Source organism: Poecile atricapillus, chromosome 3 (genome assembly GCF_030490865.1).
Source record: "Poecile atricapillus isolate bPoeAtr1 chromosome 3, bPoeAtr1.hap1, whole genome shotgun sequence".
Lineage (NCBI taxonomy): Eukaryota > Metazoa > Chordata > Aves > Passeriformes > Paridae > Poecile > Poecile atricapillus.
In genome coordinates, this window is record NC_081251.1 from 109,280,020 (window position 1) to 109,306,711 (window position 26,692).

The following is a 26,692-nucleotide window of genomic DNA, read 5'->3' on the forward strand; positions in this document are numbered from 1 at the left end:
AAGAAACATTCCTTGTGGCAAAAAACCAGTAATCTGGCCTGTACATTTAATTCATATATCCAGGGAAGCTTTAAACTCACCATTTAAAGACTCCTTTTTAAGTTCCATTTGTTTCTATCTCACCCTCCAAATAAAACCCATTATTCCTGAAATGCTATTAATAAAGCCTCGTATTCTTACTTTCCCCATTGTAATTCTGAATGTTTTATACTAATGAAGTAGCTGCATTCATACAGATACAAACACAGTTTAATAGACCTACAGGGCCCTTGAAAATGGAAGTCAGGGAAAAGGCTCCACTCTAAATTAGCATGTTGCAAATTGTCAGTAAGATTAAAATGCATGTGTAGTGCTGAAAATTACCTTACTGCTTCATGAATGACGAGTCAATCTGCCTAAACCCTAATGAGTAGCAAAGAGGCAGCAGAAAAACAAAGGCCCAGCAATTTTGTTGAGCATTATCTACCCTGGCTCTTAAATCAGCAAGTAACATGAACTGCTACAATTCACATAGAATGAGGCAGAGCTGGCACATGAAGTTGTCCACCACCACCTAATCCATATGCATATCCCAAATTGGAAATAAATTTCACTGCATATTGGTGAATTTTCTAACTATATAAAACAACTGCTTTTCTACTGCCAGCTACATTTTTAAAGACCTTAAAGGAAAAAAACAACAAAACAAGCCATGTTATACAGGTGTTATACAATTTTTTTGCATCTTGTAAAGACTGTATTCATATCTTGTAAAGACTCAAGGCAGATCTATCTTCCAGTTACACACAAGTTAACAACAATCAGTTACATTTGCAAAGAAATCAAGTTCCAACAGAAGAAACTTAGGTAGCACTAAGTAGTCATAATATACACATATACACATATACATAATACACATACCAACCTCATTAATATCATGCTCTCCCCATGTGTGTACTCTCTAAATCCATGTTTAGCAGGCAAATTTAGCATGTACAATTATTCAAAAATAGTTTAAATACAGTGTGTGGCAAATTGCTCAATTTTATACAAACTGTAGCCATGTTCCCATCTCTGTAGATGCAAATAAAGTGCAAGAGGACCTAATTTCTTTTTCCTATTTTCCATGCATTACCCATTCCTAATTTTAACTGCTTTCAGAAGGTGCAAGATAAGGGCACTGAATAAAGTCAGCTTGGCTCTAGGAGCAAGAATACTAAAGGCCATGAATATGGCCCCTCTTGTGCTGATGACACACACCATTTAGGGGAGTGCTGTTTTAAGAAAATTGTGATGTTTAATGTATCCAAGCGCCAAAAAACTAAAATCTCTGATGTGTAACTGATGTTCTCTGATGTATTAGGAGCTATAAGAAGATAATGCATTTCAGGATAATGACCATAGTTGCTCTGTGTTTCAGAAGGCCTCCGTTTCTTCAGCAAAGTAATTTTAATTCTGCGAAATAAAACCAGTTTAATTCCTTCTGTCATTAGGTCAGTATTTAAACTTTCTCTATACTGATATGAATACATTAGAACCAAGCTATTTGTTCAAAGTCTAAATGAAATCAAACGGCTTTTAATTTCTCTTACAGTTGAGTATGGCTTCATTTCTGTGAAGATTTTCTTGACCACTCTAAAACCAGATTAGTGAGTAACAGAAGCATTTTTGCAATAGGCCCCAATCCTTGATGAGGTCACCTTGTCAGGGTGAGCAAATCTAGTTTTATATCACCCTTGATTATTGTTCACTTTCCCAGTGGCAGGAAACACAGAGCCCTTTCTGACACCACTTCTGAGTTAACACTGACTCTGAGTTTCGTTCTGGACATGGCCAAGTCACTCAAAACCAGGTACTTTTACTGCCTGAGATTTATCTTGCCATATATAGCTGAGAAAACACGTTTTAAGTCTCAGAGAACCATCTGTAAGAGATGTTACAGTTATACTCTGTGACCTGGGCACAGCCTTGTTTCCAAATTGCTTAAGTGGCACACACTGTGTTTTGCCATGCTTTGCTTTGCCTTCTCAATTCTCAGCCATGAAGTATTATCAGGTACAAGGAATCTTCCATCTTCCCTGAAAGTTACTCATATCTTACAGCACCATCTGATCTCATTTTCTTCTGGTCAACTGAAAGCTAAATTATGCCTGATTTTAGGCAACATTCAAAAAGTAACTCCATTTTCTCCCTTCCTAACTGTTCAATTGGTTAAACAGTTAAAACAATGCTGCTTACAATCTGTGACTACAGTTTCTAAGCAAGTATAAGCTTAGGTGGGAGACAAAAATTATACCAATCTTGATGTAAAAAGAACTAACCCAGGTTTTCAGGCAAGTAAGAACTCTCTGCCTCACAATTACTGTTTTAACCTCTCTTGCTACAAAAGAGCGAGCACAGAAGCATATCTGGGGAAGGAATTCATGCAAGGAAAATTGTATTAAATTTCAGAAAAGCTAAACTTCAGAAATCCTACACCGCATTTCTTTCAGCTGGATCAATGAGGAGATTTTAATTGTCATGTTTGTTTACATAAGACTGTACAAGCTGTCAAGACCCATCAGCACTGGATGGAAAGCAGCCAGCCACCCTTTCAGCTCCACATTGCTGACATATTTCACTTTGCCTCCTGTAACAGTGCTGGGCAGTCCTAGGGGCAAGAGCCTATTTTCCCCTCCTACACACAAGACGTAACTCAGAAAACAAAAATGCAATCTCAGAACCAAGAGAGTTTCAAATTCGTGTTTTTTCCTTGTGAGGACCATTTTAAATATCTGTATAGAAAAGGAGACAGTCCACCACTGCCTTCAAATTACAGAGCTTTATTCACAGCCATTGACATTGCTGTTATTTAAACTCAGATGGTTGTTAGAACATCAGGTCCAACACTACATTTTTCCCTATACAGTATAAGTGGGATGACACATTAAAGTCATCATAGTGACTTTGCAGCTTCTACTTTTCCCCTTGTTTTTCATACTTCTTTTATTCATGCAGTCTTTTATTTTAAACTTTCCCTGGGAATGAGTACATTGTCTCTTTTAGAACTGTATTTTCTTTTGAATCACTGGCAATTCTGATTTTTAAGGAGCAATATAAATTTGAGGATGAGTGTATTTACTGATATCCTTAATGCAGACAGCTTACAGTTTTTCTATCACATCTCCTTGCAGAGTTTTCAAAGCACAGTGTGTGGAACATTGTGAAGATCTATTTGCATGTCAAATAAGATACAAGTAAATTAAGGGTTTGCCTGGCATCATCACCAACACATGCTGTACAGTATATTAGACTAGCCTGACTCTACATGACCAGTGCTAGAAATTTTACCATTTGTAGCTTGAAGTGCTGTAATCTGCCTAAAGAGCATCCCAGGTGTCAAGGTAGCTGCATTTTGATTACACAAAGCTATTATTCTTTCCAAAGAGAAAACAAGAATGCATTGTCAGCTACATCACCACCAAGAAACCATTCATTGGAACAGCAAACTCGTATTTCACTCAGACTTTCAAAATCCACTAGAAGTCTGAAAAGTTTTTCTTCTATAAAACTTTCTACTGAAGAATTTCTCTGTTCTGCACCAGAACTGAGACCTGTCCCCTTCTGTCATCAATAGCTGCCCCAGTAACCTTCAGAAGCGAGGACAAGTAGGATGCACTCAGCCAGACTTTAAACAAGGAGGAATTAGAAACAGGATTTCCCTGTATCACACCTGAATGCCCAGCCCCTTGGGCTTTTGTAAATGAAGAGGAATTTTCTCCACCTCTGACTTCCAGAAAGCCTGCCTGGGACTTAAGCAACCTTCAGCAAAAAAAAAAAAAAAGTCACTGAAAACAATTGATATGTAAGAGGATACTGACTGGTGTGGCTATACTCCAACACTTCCACTAACAGATGGACTGGCAGCTCTTTGCTCCACAGTCCTGTTCCAAAGGTGTGCCATATAGGAAGAAAAAACTCTGAATAGACCTGGGTACTACACCCCCAGACCTAGTCCATCCCTTAAGCAATTTTCTGCACTCTTCAGTAAAAATACAGTAGCGAAATCAAATTTAATTTTTTTGGAATTTCCTTTCTGTTTGAAAATTGGAATTTCCCATTGGTTTGAAAGACAGCTGTCTGCCAAGGAAGGTGGGAAAATATGGCCCCCTTCCCTCCAAATTATTATAACTGGTGCTGGGCTGGACACCACGGTGGCAGCTCATTCTCCTGCAGTAGCTGCAGCTCGACAGTTCCCCTCCCATCCCAAGAGCCAGCCTGAAGCTCAGCCCAGCCTCCTCAACCTCCCAGCCAAAAATCTTGCAGTATCTCTGCTCTTCCCAAGAGAAAAGCCCCCAGCTAAGAGGCTGCAACCAACCGCATCCCCTTTCCCCACCCTGACAACTTCTTTTTTCTCTCTTAAGTACCAGTGGTATATTGGTTAATATTATCTGTTGGGCAACAGGTGGGAGAAAATTTCCTGAGAGAAAGGGAAAAAAAAAAAGAAATCCTAACTTCCAACACCATCTGAAAAAAAAAAAATCTCTCTTTAACAAATCTTGACACCACTGCCACAGTTGAGGGCCTGACCATAGGCAGTGCTTTGCTACAGCAGATATGAAAATAAGCATTACAATACCTACAGGAAAGCTGTCCTTAAGTTGCATTCTGACCACAATATCATTTAAGCCAAGTTTCACAGTTTTTGTGCTTGCTCCAAACTAAGCATTCTTCTACATTTTATACTCTTCAGAGGCATTCATATCCTTGTTTAAATGATGCTGAGAAACTCTAGTATTGCATGTATACAAATATTCAGTAGTATTTACTAATCAGTCCTGCAGTTTTATTCAATACTGTATATTTTGAGCTTCTGCTTGTCATAGGCTGGCAATGTAATTTCAGTCTGAGCAGAAAGAACAATCAGTCTCACAGTGGCTCCCCGTTATTTGTATTGACATAATGCTCTTCATCCATCCCAAAGCAGTTTTTATCATCCACCCTGAAAAAAGCAGCCATTTAATTAGTCAAATTAAATAATTAAGATTTAAGATTGAAATTAAGATTTAATTTAAGAATCAAATTAAATAATTAAGAGAGCCCATCTTACACCAAAGCTGTTTTGTTCCACCTCTGGGCCTGATGGTACAGCCATACCACTTCAAGAAAACCAAGTGGGGGTGAGACACTGTAAGGGAAAAAACCATGCAGACAGATCAGTGTCAGCCAAGAGTAGAAAAAGCATCTCCCCTTTGCCAGAGAAGAGGAAAGAAAAACAAACTACCTTTCAGCTTAAATCAGGTATTTCTAGTAAATAAATATAAGCCAGAAATAATTAAATAGCAAGTTCATTTTAAAAATCAATGCAAGCCCCAGAGTTAGGAATTATATTCTCCAGTTATTATTGTCCTTACTTGGCTATTTCATACTAAGGCATCCTAAATTTCAAGGTTGTGAGATGTCTCAGGTTCATATTAGGCAGGCATCTTCTTACAATAGCCTGCTCAAAAATTGTAGTCTGTGTGAGGGAGAATTGCAGAGCACACATTTCATCCTCTCCAACAAGCCAGCTCAGAAACCTGCTCTGCTGCTATGCAACTGGAACTTGTTAAAGAAAAAGAATCAGTGGATGGGGAGGGTCCAGAAACCTTAATAGTAGAGGCTGTGCAAGCTGCACTTCTTGAGCCTGGGAAAGAAAGAATTCCAGGGGGACACAAAGCAGCCTCCCAGAAACTACAGGGGTTTATTGAGAAAATGGATCTGCGCTCTGTACTGAGGTGTTCTGTGGAGGAAAAAGGACATAAATTAAAAAAAAAAAAAAAAAAAAACAAACAAAAACCTACAACAGATTTTAAATAAAATAACTTTCACTATGGGAATACATTAAGAAACAAATTACCTGGAGTTCTTGGAGGCTTTCAAGAAAAATCTGTGAGGCAAATCTATGAGGGCTCTGATGTGGATTTGGTGGATTTGGGCAGGAGACACCCAAGGGCCCTGCCAGCTGGGTTGTCCCTGTGATGTACTAACAAGTCCTTCCCAGAGCCAGGCAGAAGCCAGCCACTGGATGTCACCCTGCCCTCATCCAACACTGCTGCTCCCAGAGTACCATGGCAGTGGAAAGGCTTTCTTACAAGCTTTTCACTTAAGGTAATGACTTTAGAGTACTACACTTCTTCAAAGACATCCTTGCTGAAAAATACACAACAGGCTGTTTGTAAAACTTCTGAATCCTTGCCCGAGGTTGAAAATTTAACATGAAGTTCAGCCAAATAGATGCCAAGAGTTAAGAGTGCATTTTGAGGCCAAATCAAGAATGCTTGATTTGATTTAAACACAACCTTGTTTAAATGCAAACCTGGCATATGCATTCAGGTGTGCATATATTTCTCCTATGCGGGGACAAAAAGAACTGAGAGATCTTATCCAGTGTACATATTACTGAAACAATATTGCTGAAACTACTGTGATTTCCATAAAGAAACAACAAGGACAGTAATCACTGTAGGGGGGAAAAGAAAGATTCTAGAAAATCCAAAGCACCCTTCAATTCATCCTGGCATAATATTGATTCTCCTCTCCACCTGAAAGCCAGTTCCTGTTTATTTCATGGACACTGAGGGGTCTGAATGGCAAGCTGTGTTCTTCTGGAAGTGAATTTCACCGAAGAATGTGAAATGCAGGCAGCAGATACAAGTTCAGTGTCAAATCTATTGATCTTTAACTGTCAATTTCACATTAACAGTGCTGTCATCTGCAAGCTCTCAAAGGTTCCCTACAGACATCCTGTGCTCTCCTGCCTTTTCTCCCTTCCCCACTAATTCCAGATTTCATCATACAAGTCTGGGATCATTTTGTTTACCTTTAATTTAGTGCTGCTAAAATTGCCATACTTCCCTACATATGTAAAGGGTAGAAACAGACTTTTCTCTAGATGCAAGAGTCTCATCTTTCCTCTTGTAGTAATCAGCATTAGCAATGGGAATTTTAAGTTAACCATTCTGAAAAAAACAAAGCGCTGATTCCATTCAAGTGAATAAATGATAATTGGGGCACATAGTGCATCTTCTCTGGAGTAAGAAGATCATGTCAGACTCAGCATCTCCACTCTTCTGAGCACACACACCATCCCTTGTGCAAAGAGAATCTACTCACATGCCTTTTCAGCAGAGCATTTACACAGTTAGTGATTGCCATCAGATACACCACGGACATCAAGAATTGCTCCATTCCTTGTATAACATCCTGGCAGACTAATGGATAGAGTTACCATGCTCTATACAATTTAAAAACGTGATCCTGCCCAAAAGCTTTTCAGACTGCAGCATAGGTCATCAGTGTTTAGGTGATGACAGTTTTTACACAAGTACCTGTGACACTGTGCAGACAAAAGGTGCTATACAGCTACACTGGATTGGAGACCATCCAACAGTCGACCATTAGAGACTGAATTCAGGAGACAAGAGGCTTTGCCACTACAGTGTTCCTTCACATCCAGATGCTTTATGAATACCACAAAGTCAACCCTTATCTTACTTTCCTCAGATTTTTAAGTAGCAAAGGCAGACTCTGATACCCCCTTCAATCTTGCTGAGTTATTTCCTTGTACATAAGAGGTCATTTTGAATAGGCTCTCTGCTGGTAGCCAGGGAAAAGGCAAAGAGGAATAAAAACATTGCCCACATTTTATCATGATTGCTGTCAAAGAAGTACTAGCAAGCTGTTTTTCTGAGACACCAAACACTGCCCTTTGTGCAACATTGAAAAGGATAATATATGTGTACCTGCTCTCTGGTGGATGCATCCTGCAATGGAAGTTGTTGTTTTGCTGTATCCACACGTATATGAAGTACCCATAGCTCATACAAGCTCTTCATTCAAATGGCAACCCCTTCCAAAGAGAGCCCATCTTACACCAATATTGGGCTTTGCAGGTGCAAGGCCATGAAAGCAAGGCAAAAACATTGCCAGTGGCTTGGAAGAAAGTTACAGAGCTGTGAGCAAGAAACTGAATCTTGACTTGCAGATGGAAGGCTGTGGTGCAACACTAACTCTATCTGAAACAGCTCCTTTTAGGGATATCTCTGGAGCAGGCAGCACACAGGTAGCTCAAGATGTGCTATAAACTATTTTAAATGTGAACAAAGAGTCTGATCCTTAAAGTCATATTTGCAAAATAAGCTGAGATCAGTAGATGTCTCTGTATCACCCGTTGTTTTCATCGCAATGTTCCTGCAGAGCCAGAATGTGTAGAAGGGAGGGTGAAAGGACTGGAAGTCTGTGTCACTGGCTTTACAGAAGCCTATGTCACTGACTTTCCAATTAAAGCCCAGCACTGCAGCCCAACAATGTCCCATTCTGGACACTGACTCAGCCTTCAGGCTAAGACATTGCCTTAACCTGCCTCTACTTCCAGTTCAGCTTGCCATGCAGCAGACTAGCTGTCTTAGGACTGAGAAAAGAACTTAAAATGTATTGTAGTAATTCTTTCAAGCTCTTTGACTGATCAATTTCTGCAACACTTCTGGGCTAAATTCAGAATAACCTAATGTAGTGTCAAGAAAACCAACCACTTAACCAAGATGCGTATTTCTTCAAATGAAGCTTGTCTGGTGCAAATCCTTGCAGCTATTAACATGACACAAAATTCTTTCTTTCATTTATTTCCACTGTGTTAATGAAACCCATCCAATAATCTGGACCTAGGACTGAAGGCTCTAGGTATGATTTCAAGGTTGAAATGCTAATTGTATTTTTCCATACACTGCAAAACAGAATACAGCTAAAAATATTGAGATGGATGAAGGCAAGTACTTTAAACCTAACATTCCATTTGGTTTTAAGCACAGAAAGAAGCTACCAGTAACTGTTGTAAGCCAAACCATGCTGGCCTCTGAGAAAGAACCCTCCTCTTCCACTCCTCTGTGAAGGGTTTCAGGGATTTAATAAAGATACTATGTTTTTGGAGTAAAATGCTATTGTGCATTATCAGGGACAAACCAATTTCATTCAGAAATGCAGCCCACTTACTCACAGAATGCCAATGTATTTCCAAAACCCTGTTAACTCAGTTTTTTGACACACCATTAGCTTTGTAATGAGAAAGCAAGCATGGTCTCACAGTAATCACAAGTTCTGTATGACAGTGTCTATCTATATTCACAATTAAAAGAAGGTGCATTAGTACACTTTACTGAAGTTTACAGAACAAAATCCAGGCTGTAATATCTAAAAAAGAAAGCTTTGGGTAAAACTTACATGAACTTAAAGGAATACTATTCAAATAAAAAGGATCAAGTCTTTATTGCAACATTTACAATGTCTGCTGTATCAGTTGTATCAATGTTAGGGATTTTATTGAGGTTATTTGCCTGTATAAAGGCCCAAAGATTGGATTCCTGAGCATCTGTGATATGCTACAATCAACTGCCACAATAATGATTTAATTTTACAGCAAATTAGCATTACATAGCCAAGTAAAATTATGCAGCCAGCTGGGCATTTGTAAATTCCTTGCCCTTGTAGGAACAGTCTTATTTGCTTCTTGATAGACATGTTGTTCTGACACTAAACTGCTAGGGAAATAACCAGCTGTCCCCATATGGCCTTCATACTGTTCTCCATAAACCTTCAAGCAAGGAGTTGTATAATTAGATACCTTAAAACAATCCTCATCTGCTTTGAGCTGGTTTATCACTTAGTCAAAAGGAGTTACCACTAGTGTTCTTAATCTGGTTTTACATTTCCTAGGTTTCAACCAGCTGGCATGTGAAACAAACCAGTGACAGAAGTTCTGATCTAGGCACACATTTTCTGAGTAAATGAATACTGCTTATATTTTATCTGGTGCTTTTTTGTAAACACATCTAATCTTTTTATTTGCTTCCCTTAAATTTAAGACTTAAGAGGCTTCTGTGATAAAAGATTTCTCTTCCACTGTTTTCATAAACAGCCACAGAAATAAACTGTGGAGCCATTCTGTAAAGGTTCACTTCATAATTACCATATAGCTATTGAAGATATTTCACTTAAAAAAAGAAAAATACTAAACTCCTTCAAGTCTCCTCAACCAGTTTAAACATTCACTTTTAAAACTAAGTTGCTGCTTTAAGCCCCACAATAGCTCAGCATTAGCATCCATTTCTTGACATGTGTGTTAATCTACTTCTAGTTTGTTCATATACACAAGGATCAACTCTTATACTTGCAGGCCAGAACTCTCCAGAGTCTTTTTCATTCATTAGTTTTGAGTAAACATAAGTCAATTGGCCCTTCTTAATATTAATGAATCTGCAGTCTGAAGCATTAAAATCCTCTTCTGCTCTGGCAAGGGAATTGGTGTCTGTGGGAAAAGGAACAAAAGAATGAGTTAGATGAATTCAAATACATACATACTTTTACAGAAATATAAATACATGTGACCTTGTAGTAAAACTATTCCTACATATAAAAGTAGGTTATCTTGAAACAGCTAAAGTCTTCAAGAATTAGTTCTGCCATTTTTCTATCCTCCAGTAACCAAAATAACAGCTTCAGAAGCAATTTCAGCACTGAAAGTTAAAAGCCCTCTCTACACTTTTCACTTAAGTGAAAAATGTCCCTTTAAAAAACCCATTTTTTGGTAAAACTGCATGTGACATTCTACATAGCCACTTGACAAGACAAATATATGACAGAGCTAAGCAAGCAAAGTAGTTTTCCCTTCACCCTCCCTTCACCCTCACCATTATTTTTAGAACTATTTTGTCCTCAAAGTTAAAGCAAATTTACTTACACAGTACATCATCAGTACACAGCTACTTGCTGGTAAGCTTCTCCATAAAAATTCCAGTTGCAAGAGGAAACATTAATCTGAGATACAAAAGTAAGATCATCAAATAAACACTTTGTGTCATTTTTCTTTGCTGCAGCACTTGCTGAGTGTGTGCCAGGTCCATCTTTTATGGAAGAGGGAGACACCTGGACAAACATATCAGGCTAATAGGAAGGGGCTGTGGCAACATTCCATCTCACCAGAGGAGCCATAGGCAGAGAGAAAACCTAAGGGCCGACTCATAAAGCTGAATCCCCTCCCAAAGCCATTCTGTGTTAACGTTTTTATCAGCAACTGTATTATTTAAACATGCTAAGCCCTCCCAGAGCTGTCCATAGCCTGAACAGTACTTCAAGCAAAGTCTGAGAAAGAAAATTAAGTCAGACCCTGGTAAGAGGCAAATGAAATTACATTCTTCTTAATCCTCCTGTCCTTAATTTTCACAAATGCTCACTGACAAGTACAATCTTCCCTGGACCAAAAACCCTCAGTGCCAGATTCCCCTTTTCCTGTCCACAGAAAGGTCCTACTGGCACAATAGCAGATGGATGCAATGTAAACAAACGATTAGGGAGCTCCAAGGCAGTCAAAAGGCTTTTCAAGTCAGCAATTAAAATTTGAAATCTAAGAGTTCAAGCACCTCATACTTGCGCAGGCAAGATCCCTTCCACAGGGAGATGCAGTCAGAGCAGAACACAGAGGTCATGCCAGGACAGCAACCATTTCACTTCTCTTTACCTGGCTGAAGTCTGCTGAGGGTTTGCAGGTCCAAACAGTGCCACAGGCTGACTTACAAGGTCCTCTTTACAACCTCTTTACAACAGCACAGCTGTCAGGCTACAGCAGGCTGGTCTGAATTAGCACTTAGAAATAACCAAGGGCAAGTTTGGAAGCTCCTGAATTGCACTCCAGTGAACCAGTGTTTCCTGATTCATGAGGAGGTCTGAAGAGCTGCTGGCTGCACCAGCTTTCAGTTCCCAGAGAGAAGAGCAGAAATTGTCAGCGGTCATCAAAAATCCCACACTCTCTTTTAAAAGAAAGTGCATCATGCAACTTCTAGCATCACCTTCCAATAACAGCTGACTTCCCCACATTCTCCTCCAGCCTTCCAGCCCATTACTCCTTCCTCCAGCCTCCTTTGCAGACAGTTCCAAACTCTTTACGTGAATAAAGGTGAAAAGCAATGGCAGTCATGTGCACACAAACTAGTGGGATGAAATGACAGCATAATTATTACCTATAAATTTATGACTGCAGGAGTAAAAATCCAAGGTTATGATGGAGTAACTCTCATTTTTGCTGTTACAGGCACAATGAAACAATTTTCATTTGCAAGTATTAAAATACCTGTGAAATCACACACACACTAAATCTTCAAAAAGGATGAAAAAATATATAAATGGAGATAGGACAGTAATTGAGATGACTGTGAAAGAGCAATGTTTTGCAATGTACTCTGGGAGCAGGTGAAACTTCAATTTTCCACGTCTTGTGCAAAAAAAGGTGACTCATGTTGCAGATACAAAACACTTCAACTTTTTAAAGTGACTTTTTTTCCAAAATATTTGGAACAGTTACAACTCACAATACTATATCTGATTACTTCACTGCATCCAGTGTATTTTGTGCCACACAAAACCTATGAAGCTTTTAACAAATGAGAAAAAATAAAGTAAATCAAACCTGAGAAACCCAGAAGCATTAGGACATGTATTTTGGAAAAACCTGGCTAAAAACCAGAAACTTTATGTTTCCTTTAGGGATTTGCCTCTACTGCCAGCCAGCAAGACAAAACTGAGTTGAATCACATTACTGCCAAACTGTAATCAATTTCTAACTATACCTGGGGGAAAAATCCATTAATGATAAGCTGTATTTCCTAAGTGAAAAACAGCTGTCCCCTTGATAATGAGGTTGAATGCTGTATTTATTCTGAATATGCTGGCATTCAGCATTCCTGATCATACTCTTTGCTCTGGAAAGACAGCTAGTTTTAGCACTTACTTCTGAGAAATAAGGTTCACCTTAGAAGTTCTTAGACTGAATAAAGCACTGCAAGGCTAATCAATAATGAGACAGACTTGAGGAAAAAACATGGCTTGAAAACAGCGTATTTGTATTTTATTTTATAAAAATTAGTATTTCAACAGAAAAAGTTACTATCCAGGTGATCTGTGGAAATCCTGTGTGCCCTGGTCATTGTGGCAATTCTATTTGAGTCTTATGTGTTCTGCAGAGAACAGCAAACACTCTAGCTTGACTGGAGTATCAGTGTTTAAAAAACAAACACCTATCCACACAAGTCCTTTACAGGAGAATATAGTTATTTCTTCGCATAAGTGATTTTCATGGCATGAGATGGAGTGATCTTGAATCCTTGGAGAGCATCTCGAGCAGCCCCTGCTTGATTCTCATTCTCAAACTCCACGAACGCGATGTCATGGCGCCCTGGCACTAAGCGTACTTCTTTGAATCCAGGAAACCTTTAAAATAAGATGAGAGTCAACAAATACTTCTTAGCTCAATAATACATCTCTCTTCAGTAGCTTCTTATCAGAAGGATCTACTACTGCAACAGTTATTGCTAATGAAAGATTTCAATTGCAGGATTTTACACATTCTATCCTTAGAACTATGCCTCAATTAAGGAATATTATGTGGAAGCAGTTTAATCAGTGCTGTACACATAGAGAAGCAATCTAACTAGTTTTAAAACTGCTCCTGCCATCCTAAAGACTTTAATATTACAGTCTCCGGATTAAATCCAATGCAAATTGATAGCAAATAAATTACACAATCAAAACCAGCTACAAAAAAAGATGAGATTTGCTTTCTGGACTAAGTCATCAGAACAGACATCTGTTACCTTGGCAGTAAGACAAACAACTGAAATACCTTCAAAAGAAACTCTTCTAAAAGAAGAGCTTGCCAACTGAGAAAACACACATAGGTTACAGAAGAATTCAAAGGAGAAATCATTTTTGTTCAAAACTTACTGATTAAATAACATGGACAGCATCATCTCATTTGTTTCCTCAGGCAAATTATTAAGGAAAAGGATGTAGTTTGGTGGGTTGTCAGGCACCTGCAACAACAGAAGATCAAAGCTCAGAAGACTATACATAGTTGCATGCATTTCCTTTGCATCTGTCTGCATGATTATTTCAACCAAGACTCACATTTCTTTAGTTTTGCTCACAACGCTCTATCTGGGCTTCACCACACTTTTATCAATATGCAGACAGAGCCCTTTCGTTCTTTTACACAGATATACTAATTTGGAGAGGTTCTTCCTTCCACAAAAATCACAATACCATACTGTCTTAGAGGTCACATTTAAACTCAGCTAGTCAAGAACTGACACTGCAACACTCTCTGCAGCCAGATGCCAAAGTAGTGTCTGCAGTGCTGTCCAAGACACCTTATGGCAGCAGTATGTAAAAGACTCACATCTTTCTGGAAAGCAGTGGGAAGCCAATCCCTGTTTACCTGCAGTACTACCAAAATACTGAATATGACTGGGCAATCAAAACTCACAAAACCCACATGGTTTTATTACAGAGCACAATTAAAATTTCTTAATTAGAAAATCCTTTAGATTTAGAGCTTTAGATTTTTTAACAGGTTTGCCTGCTAATATGAATTTGTAGCCACCCACCACAGACAAGGCTGAGTAGTCATTTGCGGATACTGGTATCTTCAAATCATCGAGTACATTATAAAAATAAAAACAAACTGGACATCCCAACTTCAACCATCCTCAAAGCAGTGCCAAATAAAAAGCCTTAGCAGAACAATCTCTTTCTACTGTTGGAAATATTCCAGGTAGTGCCATTAGAAAATAAACTTCTGAAGTTCAAAGAAATACTCAAACACTCAGCGTTGTGCTTTGATGCAAACTGATACACATGTATTGTGCCTGAAAATCCAGGGAGCAAGACCCCTTCCCCTGTTGATTATGTATGCAATGGCAATACTCAAGAAAGATGCAGGGCAGGGCAGGCAAATACATTCTTCTATGGTACTTGTTCTCCTGCAAATCCTGGCTCTTTACTACTTTCACTTCTAACATGAGTCATTTAGAAGGTCACTGAGCAGACAAGATTAATGAAGTGCAGGGAGTTGTTCCTACATCTCCACACAATTCTTTGGAAAATAAAGACACTTGTGAGAGAAAAAGCAAAAGTGAGCAGAGAACCCCCAAACTCCTGAAATAAAGCTTTTAGGCAGATATTTTGGCATCCTGTGTTGTCATCCTTTTCCTTATCTGCTGCTAGAATAAAGTAAGCTGAAGGGAACTTATTAGCAATAAAAAAAATTAAGAATCCTTCAACTGATACTAAGCCCAGTCCAAACTTAAGAATCCAGTATTATTTGGTAATAGTGCTGTTTTCTGTATAGTGATGAGAAACTGCAGATTCTCATCTCCTGTCAACCAGATATAGTAAGAAATGAATTTGTTTTGTTTTCTGTCATGTAGCTGTTAGACAAATGTCTCACAGGACAAAAACAAAGCTCCTCAAGTTTCCATGTGTAACAAATCATTATTCATAGAGAATATAAACATTAATGCTTTTAGTGATAAAAATAAAGAACATTACCTGATTCTGTGGTGTAGTACCTGGGGCATTGGCTGCATTCTGTGTTGCTCCCTAGCAAATAAATACAAAATAGTTTTACAGAGGAGTTTCATTAGAAATAAACAGGCACATGTCACCATGTTTCTCTACAATTCAAGACATATGTTAAGGGTTTTTTTGACTTGGAATACAAGAAACATTTGGCGCCTGTGAGATACTTCTCAAAGGGAACAAAGCATGTGAATTTTGCTTAGCTCCAAAACCAGGCAATCAAAAGAAATAATGTCAGTACAATCTGATCAATCGAATGGCTGAGTGAAGTACTTCTCCACATTTCAGGATTTAATTCAATAGACAGAGAGGAAGTAGTTTTGAAAATGAAGGCCTAGACAGGTATCCTGGCTTCACCTGGGACAGAATTAATTTTCTCCTTAGTACAGTGTGTTTTGAATGTAGCACAAGAGTAACACTGATAACAAACGGATGTTTTGGTTGTTGATAGGTAGTGTTTGCTCACATCAAGGACTTGCAGTTTCCCATGCTCTGCTAGTGAGCAGGTGTCCAAGAAGCCAGGAGGGAGCCAGGACAGCTGACCAGAACTGGACAAAGGGATATTCCACAGTACAGAATATCATGTCCAATATAAAAACTGGGTGGATCTGGTTGGGTGCCTTGATGTTTTCTGCTATACTTCAGCACAAAAACTCCTAAATGTTGTTACTTTAGGCAGGCCAACCCTTAGTGGAGATAAATTCCAACCTAACTCCTGTTAATCCAACATCAAACATCTAATATCTAACATAAATGAATGAATTGTCTTGTTCTCATTTACCATGCTTCTGTCCTCATTGGGCACATGGGATTAAAACACTGAAGAGAAAAGCTGGTTGAGCACTTGAAGCCAGTACTAAAGGTAAGTACACTCTTCTTTTTTTCCTGTTTTTAAAAGAGGCTAGTTTCTACTTTGGTTTGTTGTACCTTTGCCCTACATCTATATTATCATCTGGTAATAGCAGGAGGAAAAGAAAAGAAACAGCAAAGACTGCATAACCAGCCCCCTCTCCTTCAACTTCTAGTAAATGCTCAAGAGCTCTAGATAATCAACAGACCCCAATTCAGGAAACTGAAATATAAAAAAGACAGCATCAAGTCCTATAAAATTATTTAGAATAGCATTTGTGTGGGGATATTTTTATTGTTGTTGTTGGTTTTTTGTTTTGGTTTGGGGTTTTTTGTTTGTTTTGTGTTGTTTTGTTTTCATTTTTTCTAAACAGAGAAGCAGCTTACCTGGATAACCTTTTTATTTGGTGCATTTGCTGACTGCTCCAGAGTTTTGGCTTTCTTCTTTTCCTTTCTTTTTTCCTTATCAGCAAAAGTCCCACGCATTTTAGAGATTATATCGGAGTCTGTTTTTGCATACTGAATACGCTTTTTAAAAGAAAAAAGAAAACAGAGTATATTCTGCAGTTAATAATACTGAATATTTTGCACCACTTTCATTAACTGTGTATTTGCACTTTTTTTTGCAGAAACCTTTTATATTAAAAACATTGTTATAAAGTGTAGGTACACTTACAGAGTAACCAATTCTCATAGTTACTTCCGAACACAATTACAGAAGTCTAAAAAAAACCACCCTAATACGGAAGTTACTAACTTTAGCTCATTCAAATCAGAACTTCATTTATCTAACAACATCCTCTTAACATCTGTCAAGGTAGCACCTACAGAGAGATACATTTGAGCTACACAGAGGAGATTTTAGAAAATTGGCACTAGCTTCTATTAAAACTGTGAGTTTTCAATCCCATTCTGGGGAGATAAAATTTGACAGTGATTTCTCAGATCTCTGCAGAAATGTAAATTCAGAAAAACTCAAACTTCTTAAACAGAAAAGACAGTTATCCACCTTAATCCCAACAGGATTGCATAAATGCTGCTGTTCTTTTGACAAAGGCCCCCACAGCTGAAGGTTGAGCGGATGCAGGTATAACTATACCAGGGTGTAACATTGTTATTTATGCACACAATCCTATTGTTTTTCCTATCAGAGACTACCTTAATACAAAACTACACAGCATCTTAAGATTTTTTTTTTAATGCTTTTGTTTAGTGCTTAGAGTACACAGGCTGCAGGCAATGTTCAAAGAGGGAAGTACATTTGAAAGCTTATGAAGCCTTAATCTTTTTATTTCTTATTGAGTTGTACTGAGCACAAAACTGCTTAAGGATAAATGGCAGACTGAGCTTGCAAAATTCTGTGGTAAGAATTTAATCAGAGATTCTGAAGGTGTTAAGGCAAATAGCTTGTGGCTCAGCAGCACAACTGCTCTCTTCAGTGCTCAAAGCCATGAGCTGAGAGGCAGTAGTAATGTACCCACCCATTGCTGAAGTCGTGGACCATTTGCATGTATCATTACACCTCACCAACAGTTTCAGAATTAAGAGATGCCTAATTATCCGAGCAGGCAAGAACAAAGCATGTCAATTGCGCTATCCTGCATGTTATGAAGTACATTACTAAACCATGTTCTATTAGCCAGCACTGTATTTGTTTCCCTCTAGTGATACTGAAGTAGCTGCTTGGTTTGGTGATCTACAGTCAAGCAGAACTAGCCATCAATTTAAAAAAAAATCACTGGTCACATCTGGAAAGCAAACTGGAGATCTTCACCCTCCTCACTGTTACCTCAAAAAGGAAATATCGCATTATAGCTATTCATTACAAATCTAAGAGTAGTTTATGTTAGTCTACATAAAGTAACTGAAAACTAATCTAATTTCAATAACAAAACAGAAGTAATTTAACCAGTTCAATGGAAGGCATGATGAGTAAAATGAAAGTATTTAAAATAAAAAAAAACTTTAAAAAAAAATTAATTTTTAAAAAAAAATCTTAAAAACTTCAACCCAGCACAGAAACACATAAAGCCCCCCCCATTAAGAAATCTGAACGTTAAGTTCAGAGTGTGTGTTATAACTGCAGTCTCTTCAGCATCCCTCCAGCTTGCACAAATGCAGGTACCCATTGAGATGTGACCTGACTGAGTAATCCTTTGATAACAACTACATATGATCGTTCATTCTCAAGGTGCAAGTAGTAAAACACTGTATCACACCATCAGGGCATTTTTCTTTACAAGGTAACAAAGTAACTTACCATTGGTTTCCCATAAAACGGAAAACCTTGTAGCTGCCTCAAAGCATTGGTAGATGATCCAAGTTCTTTAAATATAACAAATGCCTGTCCTCTCATCTTCATGGTCTTTAAAGCCACAATGTCAACCACATGGCCAAACTGTGAGAATAACGCATATAGGGACCTCTTCAGCTCTGGGGACCAAAGGAGAAAACAAATTATAACAGGTTACATGCAAATTTTCACTTCTACTGAGTCTGCTATCTTTGGAAACAATGTTTTTTACAAGCTTTAGTTGACACAGTGAGTACCTGAGTTTGTCAAAACTGCTGCCATCAGTACAAGTTCATTTGTTCAGGTTTTGTAAGAGGGTGTACAACATTTGGTCTCAAACCTCAAGGATTCAGGTAGGGAAAATGTTCTAGTGTCATCCATTCTACCATTCCAAGGGAGTCACAGTTACATAAGGGTATGTAAAATCATATTTTCATACATGTATAAACACACACACTCCCTCACACAATCAAGTATGATGCATGACAGCCATCTCGGACTGATCAGAAAATCAAGACTGAAACAAGCAGCAGTACAGACATGTGATGTAAAACAAGAATGCAGCAAAATAGCAACTAGCTAAAGGTTAATTAAAGTTGGAAATTTTGGTTGTTTGGTTGTAACTGTTTAATCAATTTTCGCATTTACATTAAGTATTTTGTCATATCGTGGATCCAAATTATTTTTGTATGAGACTACTGCAGCTTACAGCAGCATTGGATTTATTCTAATTATTTACAATCACTTGAATATATGCCAAATTAAACCTTAGTCCAATCCAAATCAAGCTAAATAAATAATCTGTACTGTGTAATCATTCTAAGACAAAAACATTATATTTGAACTATTTTAGCAATGTAAGAGCGCTGCCTCTTCTTTATTGAGGTTGAGATTTGGTAATACCAGTCCACTGTCACTTTCTCCAACTTTTCTCCACCTGCTCCTGACTAACTATAGTGTAGTGGTTTTTTTATTAAAAAAAAAGGTTTTCTCTCAAAACACTTTCCCTAAAAATTACCCTATCACCTGTATTAAAATAGGAAGTAATCTGTAATCTTAACAGGTACTTTAATACCCTATATTTAACCCATGGAAATCCTATGAGATGTAACAAGACCAAGTGCACGGTGTTAAACCTGGGCAATGTCCAGCATCAATCAATCCAGGCTGGGGGATGGACAGATGGACAGCAGCACTGGGGAGAAAGACTTGGGGTGATGGTGGAGAAAGGGCTGGACACAAGCTGCACATGTGTAATCACAGCCCAGAAACCAACCATGTCCTGGGCTGCATCCAAAGCAGGGTGGGCAGCGCCCTGCAAGGGATGGGATTCTGCCCCACTCAGGTGAGATCCCACCTGCAGTGCTGCATGCAGATCTGGGACCCAGCACAGAAGGACATGGACCTGTTGATGCAAGTCCAGGAGGCCACCAAGTTGATTAGAGGGATGGAGCACCTCTCCTATGAGGAAAGGCTGAGAGATTTGGGGTTGTTCAGCCTGGAAAAGAGAAGGCTTAGGAGTAATCTAAGCGCTGCCTTCCAGTACCTGAAGGGAGCCTACAAGATGGAGAGAAACTATTTGCAATGGCTTGGAGTGACAGGAAGAGAAGTAATAGCTTCAAACTGAGAGGAGGCTTAGATGTGATATTGGGAAAATATTTTTTAGTGTTAGGGTGGTAAGGCACAGGAACAGGTTGCCCACAGAGGTTGAGGATTCCCCATCCCTGAAAATGTTCAAGACTGGCCTGCAGGGAGATCTGAGCAGCCTGATCTAGTGGGAGGTGCGTTTGTTTGCTTTAGCTACCGATTCATTCCGAGACTTTTGCCTAGAACTCGGCTCATGACCGCCTCCCGTTCGGAGACCTCCGGGAGCTCCTAAAAGTCCCTTTGTAAGACAAGTGCCACGTGCACTGCATGACCAGGCCTCACCGGACAACCTCCCCGTTGCAGAGGAGACCGGCAGCCATCCCTACCTTCCTTCTTGATCTTGTCGTTGATGTTGTTGATGTAGATGGTGTGGTTCGGCCTGATGTCCATTCTCGGCGGCACCTATGAAGCTGCCTGCGGGCAGAACACACAGGGGAGGCGTTAGCGGCGGCCGGGGCGCTGCCAACACCGGCGGCACCTCACGGCCCCGGGCAGCGGCACCACGAGCCTGGGGCCGGCCTGTCCGTCTGTACGTCTGCCCGCCCGCAGGCCGCACACCCGCCCCGCTCCTCCCTTTCCGGGCGGGACAGGGCTGCAACGGCGGGGCAGGAACTGAAGAGAGGGAACCCCGAGGCAGCCCCTCCTTGCACCCCGCTGGATCCCAGCGCCTGGACCGCTGATCCCAGGCCCCCTCACCTCCCCTCTCCTCTCCTGCCCGTCCCCCGGTCTCGATGGCAGCCGGCTCGTCCCGCCCTGCCGGGACGCAGCGCAGGCGGCAAAGCCGCTCCCAGAACAGTCGATGCGCCGAGCGCCGATAGCGCCGAGGGGGAGCGGCGGGATGAGGGGTAAAACGGGATAAAAACCAGATAGGGATAAAAAGGGATAAAAGTTTGTTGTCGGTCGAAATGGGCATTTCTTGCCTCAGGGTTTGGCTCTGTCCCAGCCTAATAGAACGGTAAGTAAAGATAAGTGTGGTGGGATTTTTTTTGTTGTTGTTGTTCTGTTGGTTGTCCTCTGGAGCTGTTCTGTTTCTTTGGTTTTGGGTTTTTGTTTGGTTTGTTTGGGTTTTTTTGTTTTTTATTTTTTTGTTTTGCATTTTTGTTTTGTTTTGGGGTGGGTTTTTTTGTTTTGTTTTTTTTGGGGGGGTTTTTGGGGTTTTTTTTGGGTTTTGTTTGTTTGTTTTTGTTTTGTTTGTTTGTTGGGGTGTTGTTGTTGTTGCTGTTTCGTTTTGGTTTTTTGTCTCCGCAGCACCTAGGGCAGCAGCTGGGGAAAGCATGGAATGGTTCGGGTTGTAAAAGTCAAACCACCCTGCCGTGGACATGGACACCTTCCACCAGACTGGGTTGCTCCAAGCCCGATCCACCCTAGCCGTGAGCACCCATGGCACAGCTTCTCTGGGCAACTGTGCCAGAGCCTCACCATCCTCACAGTGAAGTATTTCTGCACAATATCTGGTCTCAACCTGCTCTCTTTCAGTCTGAATCCATCCCTCCTTGTCCTGTCACTCCATAACCTTGGAAACCATTGCTCTCCAGATTCCCCCTTATTTATGATGCCTTATTTATTAGACCTCTCCTTATAAATTAGGCCCTTTCTGAAAGGCCACAATTAGGTTGCACCAGAGTCTCCTGCTCTCCAAGCTAAACAATCCAAATTCCCCCAGTCTCTCCTCATAGCAGAGGACCTCCATCCTGCAAACCACCTTTGTGTCCCTTCCCTGGATTGTCCCTGCAAGTCCTTCTTGTGCTGGGGATCCCAGAGCTGGATGCAGTGCTGCAGGTGGGAGAATGCAGAAACTTCAAAATGTCTGTAAACAATCAGTAGGTAATATTTCTTTTTAAATTCCAATATTAAAAAGGCAGTCTGTTTTTTTTTTTAAATGTAATTTCTTGAAGGTACTCTGAAAATCCCTGCGGTAGTGCTGTCTCAGAACAAATTAACAGGGTAGAGGTTGCAGCCCTTGAATTTTTGGAATAATTTTTCAGGCTGTGTGCCTTCATTTCCATGAATTATTAGGCAGGCTTTTTCAGAAACAATTTGAAGTTGCTACATTTTACATATAAAAAAGGAGTTCTTTCAGGGGAGCTACTTCATAATCAATGAAGTAGTTTTTGCTTAAGCTATAAATTATTTTGGGGCAGGCCACTGCTTTGTAAAGAAGCAGGAATATTAGGTGGAGTTCTTGGTTCAGTAATAATTCTGGGAAAAAAACCATTACTCCAGATTCCAGAGCATGTAGGAAGTATATAAAGAAAAACATAGATTAAAGGGAGTCAAAAATAAAAGCCAAAGGCAAATAAGCTGTTGACTGAAGTGTCATTCACTGGGGGAAGAAAACAGCGTGTTCTGCAGTTGCTTACAGCAGACCATGGTGGGGGAAATGCTGTGCCAGTGGATGCCTTATGGAATGCATACATACGACAAATTCAGAACATGACAGGCAGCAATTCTGGTCAAGTTTTAGGGTTGTGTTTATCTTTCTTTGTTTATTGTCTTAGAGTTAGTTGTTAAGATGAAGTAAAGCTTTGAAATCCAAGCCTGAACAATACATTAAAATTCTTTTTCAGAAAGGCTGGCTGTACTGTTTTATACCTACATCAGCAGTACGGTCCAGGTAACTTTACAATTCAGTATAAATGTTCAAAACTGCTTATTTGTTATTGAGTCAATGCAGATAAAGGAATTGGACTCACAGAATCAAAAACCTTGACATTTTATAAATTGTTTTTAAAATAAAGTCCTTCAACTGCCCATAGAGAAGACACTAAAAAACAAATACAAAAAAAACATGTCAACCTGACACAAAGTAAGGAAGGATTCATGGCCTCTATATTTCATCCAGCACAGCATGCCACACTTACACTTGCTCAGTCACTTTAAGGACAGCTGATTTACTCTTCCAGAATTTGAATGCAATAAGGCAGAAAAAAATGCATCTTTCCAGCTCCTCAGATGGGATTTCACGTCTGCCTGCCAGTTCAATAAAAGTGACATTCATTCCTCAAGTTGGCTTCCTCCTCACTTCTCTAAGGTTTATTTGTATTACTTCTGTTTCCTTGATACCCAGAGGTACAGAGCTGTTATATTCACTAAAATGGTAATTTATGTTGTTTATTTAAAAGTCCCTGAATACTTGAAGTACTGTAAAAATTACTTCAAATTTCTTAGAGTACCTGCAGCACCTTAATAACCAATTATGATTCATCACCAAAGTGTGGGAACACACTTTCAGCTTGGACAGGTACCTGCTTCATCAGAGGTTGCCAAACAGCTCTGGAGAAACAAATCAAAGGGCACAGGGTTCATTAAAGTACCTTTTCAGCCACCATTTCTCCCATCCTGCCCTTTGCTTAAGGTCAAGGAAACCCAGCATTTCATTGTTATTGCTGCTGTTTATTATGAAACCTATAGTAAAAAGCAGTGGTTTTTCTTTTTCTTCATCTTACTTTTCTAAATTCAACAAAATTCTCTGAGGTATAAATAACCAGGAGCTGTGTATGGTGGAAGCTTGATAGCCTCCATGGCCTTGATTGGGTCCACACAAGGTGATGCTTCACAGTTCTCACAGCTGTTATTTCCTGTAGGAAGATGGTGAGATAAGCAAAGTTACTCTAGTATATAGAAATACTTTCATCTCAATTAAACCCACATGCTAGAAAGGAACATAATTGCAAATGTTTTGTGACCTGGCTGGATTTGACTGCAGTACTTTTGCTCTGGCCTTTACTCTGTTCTGTGTCAGGGAGAAGGTAATACAAAATCACTAAACACTGCAGCATGGACAAAGACAATGAGCAAAGTGACAGGAAATAAGGAAATAAGCAAGTACAAACTGGCTCTGTGAGCACTTGCAAAGTCAATATACATGAAGCCTCACATTGAAGATAGAAAATGTTCTTTGATGGGTGAACAACTTTGTGATCTATATTCAGTTGGAAGGTGTGAAAGGGAAGGAATTGCTCCCTATAACTCAGGATTTGCTGAGCAGTTGGACTAGCTGCTGTTGCCCAAAGCTGAGGAATCCACAGGGATTTACAGAGCATTGTCCACAGGCTCTTATGTGATCTCTGCAAACTAACAAAGCAGAGAGAATGGACAATGGGATAGCAGGACAAGTTTAGTATTGTAAGAGCTTGGCAATGTGCTTGGCAAAACTTCACTTGAACCACCTGAATTAATTGTAACCACTCAGAGAAAGAACCTGGCTGACCCTGGTTGGGGGACAATAAAACACCCAGTAGTAGGCAGGGAGGCAAACAAAACCACCATACAGAAGGGGGAAAATGTACTGCACTTCATTTAATAAGGCTGTTTCGTAATCACTAAAAAGATGTTTGAGTGTATTGCTACTTAATCTGAAAGAAAGGAACCTCCACACATTCATCTGACATTTATTACTGGCAGCTTATACTCTTAATTATTTAATACACTGCTTGACAGACTGTAATTTAGTCAAGAGAGCTTCACTAACCAGAGGAAGAATACACTAGCATAAGAAATTATTTAGTATTGCTGTTTCAGAGGAAAATCATTGTATCATGGCTAATACAACTGTTGCTTGTTCTCTTGACCAGGTTGCCTTTCTCCTTTACTGAGGAAAACAATAAGCAGAAGCATTTATTTCTTTGGGCCCACTTCTAGTGTATGGAAACAGACAACTGTTGCATTGTTTAAAATAAATAAATTACCATTTTTTAGTAAACCGGAATTAAATTTTAGATATTTACATTTGTAGTTAATTAGTTATATCCAGCATATATATATATGGCAAGTAAGTATATTTCATTTTTCTGTTTTATAAAGTGTGAAAAAATGCACTTCTAGACTGTGCTTTCCTTTATGGTGTTCCCTCTCAGACCAGTTTTTTTGCTACTGACAATTTCAGGAACCTTGCATCTCTTGCATTACACTGCTGCCTCAGTCCCCTGTAGCAAAAGCTCATCTGAAATTTCAGGGTGCAAGTATGCAACTCCTCATATTTGTTATATTTATCATCATGGTGATTCCCTTACTTTGGGTATGCTAATGTGCTGAAAGAGTTGAAATGTGGTTAGTGTCCTTAGTTTCATACAGATGGCTTAATGTGGGAGACAAGAAAAGTCTCATAGAAGAAGTAGAAGGCCTTTGCTCACTTTGTTCCTCTTTGCTCTCTGACAATTCATGAAAAGCACTGCGGGAAACACAGCTGGCATGAAGACAGAAACAAGTCATGTAAGCTTCCCTTGGACAATGCTTCATCAGAGTGCTGGTTGGTCAGAGGAACGAGTGGACAGTGTTTGTTTAGTTAACAAAGAATTCGAACAAGTATGATTTTAGCCAGAGTATTTTTAGCACATATAAAAGCCTAACATAGTCGTGTAGTATATAAGGCCTTGCATGATTGTAATAAACTCGATTCTCTTTGGAAGCAAGAGGGTCTGTGTCTCCATTCACGACAGCTTAAAATTAGTTTAGGTTGCTGGGGTTGTCCTTTTATTAGTATTAAATGGTGGCAGTAACATCTGTCCACACTGCTACTCTTTGCTGGGAAGAATTGCAGCTAGCTGGTTTGATTCATTGTTGTGCAAGAACACTTGCATTCCTTTCCTTTTGCTTTCAAACTGGGTTATTTTTTGTATAGTTTTATTGGAATCAGCATACTTATGCAGTGTAAGTGATGTGATTTACACTGTGCATTTGAATTCAATACTTTTGAATCCTCATGCATGAGATACATTGCAGTATAATAAAACCAACACTTACCTACTTAGCTATATTAAATTGCCTAGTTCTTTCCTTCCCTTCTTTGTAAAAAAATCTCACTAAGACCAGCCCTCCATTGTGAAAATCTTGAAATGATGTGCTGGGTCCCCTGATGAAAACCACAGACATCTGGGGGTGCTGCTGAGATGGAAATGGTTCTGTATCTGTGAGCTCAATAGGAGGCTGGAGCTGATGTCTGCTACAGCCTTGGAAAACTTTGGCATGGAGGTGGGTAGGAAGCTTAGCTTGCTTATAGCAGCATTGCTTGCCTGGAAGTCAGGGAAATGGGTGGGCATTGTAGATTCAAATAGCTCATGGCATCACTGAGGATCTGAGGAACCCACTCTCTGGACAGGGAGGGACTACACTGTGTCCTGCATGAAAGGGCACACATTCCCTTGAAAACACAGACTGATAGGAAACCGGAGACAGGTTTCCTCAGCAGGAGGACTTCAAGAGATTTGGCAACACCAATGCTACCTGAGGAAAGAGGTCTGCCCAGCGGGGATGTCTGCAGCGCATACTGGCAGCTCACCATCAGTTCTATGAACAATAAGACGCTATAAAGAAGGTCTTAGATTTCCAAATGCTTCTTTCTTAAGCCAGCACAGCTTTGAAATTGCTCAGACCCATGCCAGCATCAAGCTAAATAAGCTTATTTAATAACTAGTCTTATGGTTAATGGTTGCTGCAGTTTGGTCAAACAGCAGTAGTAAGCCCCATGAACAAGTTCTGCCTAGGCTTATGTTGAGTTTCTGC

At 39.6% G+C, this 26,692-nt stretch overlaps 2 protein-coding genes and 1 long non-coding RNA gene across 5 annotated transcripts; 1 reads left to right on the forward strand and 2 right to left on the reverse strand.

Moving 5' to 3' along the window:
- Positions 1-9,406: 9,406 nt before the first annotated feature.
- Positions 9,407-11,001, reverse strand: OTOR (otoraplin). The gene is given in 3 exon segments (XM_058835758.1): positions 9,407-9,654; positions 10,094-10,300; positions 10,733-11,001. Coding segments are annotated over 3 exon segments (618 nt in total). The 5' UTR covers positions 10,896-11,001.
- A 1,865-nt stretch (positions 11,002-12,866) lies between these two features.
- Positions 12,867-20,949, reverse strand: SNRPB2 (small nuclear ribonucleoprotein polypeptide B2). Its single transcript, XM_058836362.1, has 7 exons — positions 20,888-20,949; positions 20,518-20,605; positions 18,512-18,684; positions 16,639-16,779; positions 15,373-15,423; positions 13,768-13,856; positions 12,867-13,254 (listed from the first exon to the last, which is right to left on the reverse strand). Exons 2-7 carry the CDS (start codon positions 20,579-20,581, stop codon positions 13,095-13,097), a joined length of 678 nt encoding a protein of 225 aa, XP_058692345.1. The 5' UTR covers positions 20,582-20,605; positions 20,888-20,949; the 3' UTR covers positions 12,867-13,094.
- Positions 20,950-20,961: 12 nt separating this feature from the next.
- Positions 20,962-25,917, forward strand: LOC131578008 (uncharacterized). 3 transcript variants are annotated; one of them, XR_009277355.1, is made up of 4 exons: positions 20,962-21,036; positions 21,440-22,015; positions 22,759-22,805; positions 24,766-25,917. It is a non-coding gene; the product is annotated as an uncharacterized LOC131578008 (long non-coding RNA). The 3 variants fall into 3 exon arrangements; XR_009277353.1 differs by lacking the exon at positions 20,962-21,036 and having other exon boundaries at positions 21,046-21,620; positions 21,855-22,015; XR_009277354.1 differs by lacking the exon at positions 20,962-21,036 and having other exon boundaries at positions 21,046-22,015.
- The last annotated feature ends 775 nt before the right edge of the window (positions 25,918-26,692 follow it).

Coding starts and splice junctions, on each gene's coding strand:
- SNRPB2 (XM_058836362.1), bottom strand. CDS start 20,581: ATGGACATCAGGCCGAACCACACCATCTACATCAACAACATCAACGAC. Junction 13,857..15,372: donor GTACTACACCACAGAATCAG/GTAATGTTCTTT, acceptor CTGTTGTTGCAG/GTGCCTGACAACCCACCAAA. Junction 13,255..13,767: donor CTGTCCATGTTATTTAATCA/GTAAGTTTTGAA, acceptor CTTATTTTAAAG/GTTTCCTGGATTCAAAGAAG.